The 6,662-nt window shown below is 44.0% G+C and overlaps 1 protein-coding gene across 1 annotated transcript in view; it reads right to left on the bottom strand.

Annotated features, from left to right (window-relative positions):
* Positions 1-286: 286 nt before the first annotated feature.
* Positions 287-6,662, bottom strand: part of AK4 (adenylate kinase 4) — a 40,726-nt gene continuing 34,350 nt past the window's right edge. The window contains exon 4 of the mRNA XM_008066163.2: positions 287-6,015. Coding sequence (XP_008064354.1) covers positions 5,901-6,015 — 115 coding nt within the window. The 3' untranslated portion in view covers positions 287-5,900. The remainder of the gene's footprint in view (positions 6,016-6,662) is intronic.

The following is a 6,662-nucleotide window of genomic DNA, read 5'->3' as shown; positions in this document are numbered from 1 at the left end:
AAAAAAAAAAAAAAAAAACCTGTAAAGAAGAGCTCTGGACAAGGAAGGAATTCAAGGTGTACGAAGAAGCCAATATCATGTAGCAGAAAAGAAAATGGGACTGAGAATCACTCCTCTGGGGCTCAGGGTCTCGCCTTGCCACCAACTGTCACCTTAACCGGGTGACACTGTGTTCTTTATTTTTCTCATCTGCAAATTGGAGATAACACTATTGATAATGCAGTGGCGTGAGAGTATCTGCACAAGTTTATATTGTTGTGTATAAAAAGCTAAACAAACAAACGAATTCACTAGTTATAAGCAGAAAAACTTTATTTCTATCAAATTGAAAAGTAGGAATCAACCTTCAAGCAAGATAATCCAAATCACCAATAACACAATTAACAGTTAGGATAGCATGTACAGATCAGACTACAGGTTAGGTACTTTGAATTAAGCACATATGCCAAAATCAAGAGGGCCCAACAACCGTTGCACTGAGGAAGAAAGCACTCTGACTCGTGGTAAGCACGCAACTTCTGGGAAACTTGAGCTGACATTTCACGGGACAGTAAACCAAAGAGACGGGTCATCATTGGGTTAGAGAAGTGATCTGAGCTTGAGAGGGATCACAGTGAAATGCCATCGTAACTCAACAATTTCCCCAGAGATCTGTTTATCTCAAAAGCAAGAATATATAAAATCAGTAGTACAAATTCTCATAAAACTAGAAAAGCCCTCTAAGCCCTAATATCCTTGGAGCTTACATAAAGACTGAGTTTTCATTTTTCTTCCTTTTCTCTAAATTAAATAGAAAATAGTTTGTTTTTATTTTAGTATACTTCTGACTGAATAGTGAAAGCTTTAAAATGAAAAAAAGAATGGCTTTGTAAAATGAATGAAGCACACACCAACCCTAGGGAGAATCACTGAGGTCATCTGCTCCTTTGGGAAGTCTTAAACAGGAAATCTTTTGTTTAAAGAATGTCATTGTGCTTCCCGGAAAAACCTAATTTTTACCAGAGGAAGGAATTCATACCTATGCCATACAAAAGCTCCCCCCTTTAGAAAAACATTTTACTAAATCTCTCTCTCTCTCTCATACACATACAATGATCAAACTGGGGAATTCCCTGAAGCATACAAATAACGGCATTTATTCTGGCAAGAACTGTGCAAATTGTTACAAGAGAGATAAGATACGGCATGTCTAAACAACTTAATTCTATGTCTCCACAGATGCAGAAAGCAGATTTTTTTCATGGCTGAAACACAGCTTCAAGACTTCTCAGCATCTGAATTGATTATGGATGGAAAGGAAAGAAAACTCATGACCAGACCTCATTCCCATATTCAAAGACATCTCCGTTCCTGGGTTCTTCTTTTGAGACACGAAATGGACCAGGGAGAAGTTAAGACGTAAGGGAAGAGTGAGGAAGCAATTCGCGCTAAACAGGCCTTCCCCTTACAAACTGCCTCTCTGGCAAAAACCGACTACAAAAAGAAAAGACAACTGTCCATGAAATGAAAGATAATGAAATTCATCAGGTGGACACAGATGCCTCCCGAGAGCCTGCAACCCACCAGAGTAGAGCTGAGATGCGTCTCGGCATACAGTGTGTCACGACCCTGAGACCCACTGGGTGCCCCTTTCCTGTCTCAGCACCAGAGCGGCAAAAGCCAAGATTCCAGACTGGAGTGATTGCACTGTTTTATCTCTTAACGAGAACAGGGAGCTCAAACTAGGGAAAGGCAGAGAAAGGCCCTTTGGAACTTCCTGATTAAGCCCTACAGGTACAGGAAAACACATGTTTAAATAAACAGGATTACATTTGCTTTTTAAATACAAAAAGGCGAGTTCATTGAGATAATAATACGTAATTACATTAGGTGATGGTTGAGATTTAATCAGACAAGGCATCTCATCTCCCTAACACGGAGTAAACAAACAGTAACTCCTAAGAACGCCTGTACCTTAACCCATTCAAGAATATGTGGTCTTCATTGATTTCGGCCAAGACCTCAAGTAGACATAAACTCTTTGGACAAATAGTAAACCAAATGTTGGGTTTAGATTCTAGTAAACTAAGCTTTTTAACAGCTCTCTTTGTGGGTTTGTGCAGGCATCTCTCTAAAGTTATCCTGTTTCAACATTTTAAATAGTAGAAAATGCCACAGCAGCGGTCCAAGAATCCTCCCTTCCTTCCCTACCAAAGAGAGGGCACTCCTTGGGTAAGGACGGAGCCCCGCTGGGCCTGCTGTTGAAGGCTAAGGTAGGGGAGAGCCCCAGGGAAGGAGGACAAGATGGGAAGTGAATCTCCACAAGGGCTTATGGTCAGCAAATGCTAGGCAAAGGTGGGAATGTGACCTTCCGCCATATAAACGTGTAACCTAATACAGGGCCGATGGCACGTAAGTTAAAAGTTACCTGCATTACAGGCTCAATCACTGTGTGTTCGCCTACTAGCCCTTTGAAAAGAATTTGTTGATTCATCAGGACCTTGCTCAGGGTAGGAGTGAGGGAGTGATTTATTCTGATCTTGAGGAAGAAAACTGAGCCCTGTCTGGAAAGCTCCCAGGAGCCCAGGCCTGTGCGTGAGCACCCTGGCTGGGGACGGCTCAGGGGTCAAGGCCACTTCAGGGGAACAACACAATGGACACCTGAGAGGACCAGGGAGGAAACATGAGCTTGCCTCTTTGGCAGGTGTGCCTGGGCCCAAGCCCCACCTACTTGACAGCCTTTTATTCTATTTATAAACAAGGGCGTGGGGAGGAGGACTGAGGCTCAGAATCTGCTCTAGCAGCTTTCTTTGCTTAAGCAAAGGAAAAAAAAAAAAAAGAACAGTCTCATACAGAGGCAAACATTGCTTTAGTGAACTCTGCTATTCTTGATGTGAGTCCGCTAGCAGGCTCAGGGCCCTGGGATGCCTGGGACAGGATGTCAGTAGTCAACACCCAGGAATGAGCCCAGTCTTCCGAGCCAAGAAAACCTAGGCTGGAGTCCCAGCAACCTTGTTCCTAGGTCGCAGAAGCCTGGGCGACACGCTTCCTATCCCTGATGCCCGCCTTCTTGGTTTTTCGATGGGGAATCATGCCTATCTCCTGGGATGCTAAAAAGATGTCTCCTAGGATGCTACGTGTGCAAAGGTCCTAAAAGTGCACATTCCACACAGGAGAGCTTCAATAAATGGTACCTATCGTAAGCCTACGCTAGTGTGGGAGGGGATTAAACAGCAGCATCTCCACACTCTCAGTAAGTGGGAAGCCTGTTAGGATGGTGAAACCACACTGAACTAAGCTGGGCAGGACCACAGAACGTGAGGTCAGGCTGGAATCGTAGAGACCCTCCACACTACTCTCTCTGCTTAAATGTGAAAGAAGTGCATGTACGGCAACATCAGGAAAACCAAGAAAAGGTGTCCCTTTCTTTTTTACTTTTGTCAAAATATTTTCAAGATAACTTTAATTCTTACAAAATCATTTAAGGGGAAATGAGATCTGTTAAAGAAAACCAGAAATTGATTTTTGGGTTTTTTTTTTGAGGCTGCTCACTATGAAACAAACATCACCTTTCAAAACAACAGGAAGGTTGTTTGTCTCTTACTGGTCTCACCTAGCCAAGGACCCTCGACCGCTGGGCATTCTCAGCAAAAGCAAACGCTGGAGAGACTTACTGGGTGACTCAGCGTTGGCTACAATTGTCTATTCAGCTGGAAGGGAAGCGGGATGGACGGGTTGGGGGGTAGTGTGGAACCAGGGATCAGGACGTTTCCCTTACCTCACCCCAAACTCCAAAGGCAATGATCACATTCGAGGGTCTGCTAAACACAAAAGGAAGTGGAGAACAAAGCATGGAGATGTTTCCGCTCCCCGCAAAGCACACACTTTCTCCTTTTGAATTATCCATGTAATAACGTTCACTCTCTACTTTTCTCAGTTTGCTGAAATCATGCCCCTGGCAGTACTACTCTAAAGTGTGCAAGGCCCCTCATATCAGACTTGTTTTTCCCTACGCCTGGCTCTCCAGGCCACCTGAGCCTTAGCTACAAGTCTGATATGCTCTCTGTCTCCATCGGCTGGTGTTCAACTGCAACTCAAAATTCTAAAGTGCTTAGAGCCAACGTCATCACGCACTGACGTGTCACAGGTCACTGGGCGTTTCCACCCCATAAACTAAAAAGCAAACAATCTTATTTCGCTGTGATTGAGAGGATGAGAAGGAGATTGGTCTACATTTCCACTAAAGTTGCCAAAGAACGTTCACACGAAGGGACGCTGGGAAAGGAACCGGCCGGCGTTGGGGCAGCATCCATGAGGAAGAGGCACGTGTCACCGCACAGGACAGAGATGGCAGTGAACTGACCGGGACTCGCCAGGGCATCCTCAGAAGGTGAATAATGGGTTTCAGCACCCCCGAAGTGCTGAAGTGGGCTGCTGTTTTCTCACCAGTACGAAGGGTTAGACAGAAGTCTCTCCCAGGAATAGTAAAGGACACTCACTGGGGACAGTGATGCATGAAGAAAAACATACTTTTAAGGCAGCAGGAATAAATGTCATTGTCCTGCCCGGAGGACAGCAAGAATTATTCAAGGCGGCCACCGAGTCTGGAAACCAGGCAAATACTTTAACTAACGGTTTGTCCATATTACATTCAATGAAGGACAGGATACTCGTATCGAATTCTAGACTCCATGGCCACCCCAGAGAATGAATCTTTGGAATAGAAAAAAAAATGTTTTGCTTTCCCATCTTGGTACAGCTGTCATACTCAATCCAGGCACACCTGGTGCAGCATTCTCCTTCTCCTCACAGGCTCCACTCCCTTAACCAGCTATTTATAATATGTTTAGATCACTCACAGGAGAAAAATACTGTCAACATCAACAACCAGCAGCATTCTAAAAATACAGTTTGTTGTCTTGAACAAAAAGCTTAACTATGCTGTTAGTCCAGTAATTCCACACGATCTTATTACTTCTATACATAAGATCTGATCTTTCAGTATAATGTCAGTGAATATTTTTTGAGAGTTCCCAAAAGACTTTAGGAGATTCCAAAAAGACCTTAAGGGGGTTAACTTTTTCACAATAAAAGAAAGGAGCAGTGTGAATCCATGAGAGTCAGACCAGCAGTTTAAGTAAGATCCTCTTCATAGCTCTACTCCTGGTGTATGAAGAGAAGGATTACAGTCCCCTCACTCTCAGTTCTCAGAAAGAATTTGAGAGGGACAGGAACAATAAATATCTATATTATTTAATAGCCTAAGGAGAGAAAAGATGTCCAAAAAAAGTTTTTAAAAATAGAACCCAAATCCTTTCACCCTCGGATGTCTGAAAAGAAGAGATTCTACAGAGCATGGATGCAGCAAAGGAGTCATTTCTACCGGAAGAAGTGAATTGTGGACACAATCACTCAAGACCAGGGGAACAGTCACTTAGAGCAATTAGCTTCCATTTCATTGTCACCAGAGGGCACACATCAAAGAACCTGAGAAAGAGCCCGGGCTAGAGCCCTTGGCTCGCTCAGGCTTACTGGTGCTGTGACTCAACTGCCTTTGAGAAGGTGGGCAGAACCACAGACCACCACCATCACATGTAATAAGCATACAGTAGCAACAACATGGCTGTCAAAAATCAGCTAGAGCTTAGGTTATATGCTGCTTGAAACCCAGCCTGTGCTTGCTTTCTTGGGCAGGGCTTGAGATGTGTGCAGAGGCACCTTAAACACATGTGGGTGGCCCGTCTTCAGGAGGGCCTCTTCAAGAACTCTTCCTACCCATTGGTTTTCCTATCAGTTCACCATTTAAACTAGAAAAGGTGCTGCAAGCTATCTCAGCTAGCGTCTAATTTGGACACAGCACCAGTACTATACACACAATTGAATGAATGATCACATCTTCCTGGTTCTTCCATCAGGCAGGGTCAGTATGCTTCTTTGGACTGAATAGGTGTGATCTTATTGGAGAAAAGCGTGTAAACATAGGGCCAGATTTTGTTCGTCTCTGTCCCCGAAAACTGGTGGAGCACTCCTCGGCTCCTGAAAAACAAAGAACATACAAAGGCACGTTAGCATTCTTTTTAACACATTAGGGCAAATGAAGATCCTGATATGCAGCAAGCACGATCTCATGGTCTATATCACATCTCGCTAAGTGCCAAAACAGCTTCTTTCAAAGTACAAACAACTCCACGGGTGCACCCAAATAAGGCTGTAGCTTCTGCAATTCTAGTATGCATACATAAAGCCACCTTCTATTCTCCCCTTTAAAAGCACATCAAAGGGCCAGGCACAGTGGCTTAAGCCTGTAATCCCAGCACTTTGGGAAGCAGAAGCAAGAGCTCAGGGGTTTGAGACCAGCCTGGGCAACTTGGCAAGATCTCGTCTCAACGGTATATCAAAAAATTAGCCAGGCGTGGTAGTGCATTCTTGTGATTCTATTTGGAAGGCTAAGGTGAAAGGATTGCCTGAGCCCAGCACATCTAGGCTGTGGTGACCGTGACCGTGCCACTGCACTCTAGCCTGGGCAACAGAGTAAGACTCCAACTCAAAAACAAACAAAAAAACCATATTAAAGAATAATGTCATAAGGACAATCCCAAATCTGCCTCAGTACTGTATATACATTTTTTTCTTTTTTTTTTTTTGAGTTGGAGTCTCACTCCGTCACCCAGGCTGGAGTACAG

The sequence above is a fragment of the Carlito syrichta genome, unplaced genomic scaffold (genome assembly GCF_000164805.1).
Source record: "Carlito syrichta isolate Samal-C Ts95f unplaced genomic scaffold, Tarsius_syrichta-2.0.1 Scaffold308850, whole genome shotgun sequence".
Lineage (NCBI taxonomy): Eukaryota > Metazoa > Chordata > Mammalia > Primates > Tarsiidae > Carlito > Carlito syrichta.
Note: the sequence above shows the minus strand (reverse complement) of the source record. Positions and strands in the feature narration are given on the sequence as shown.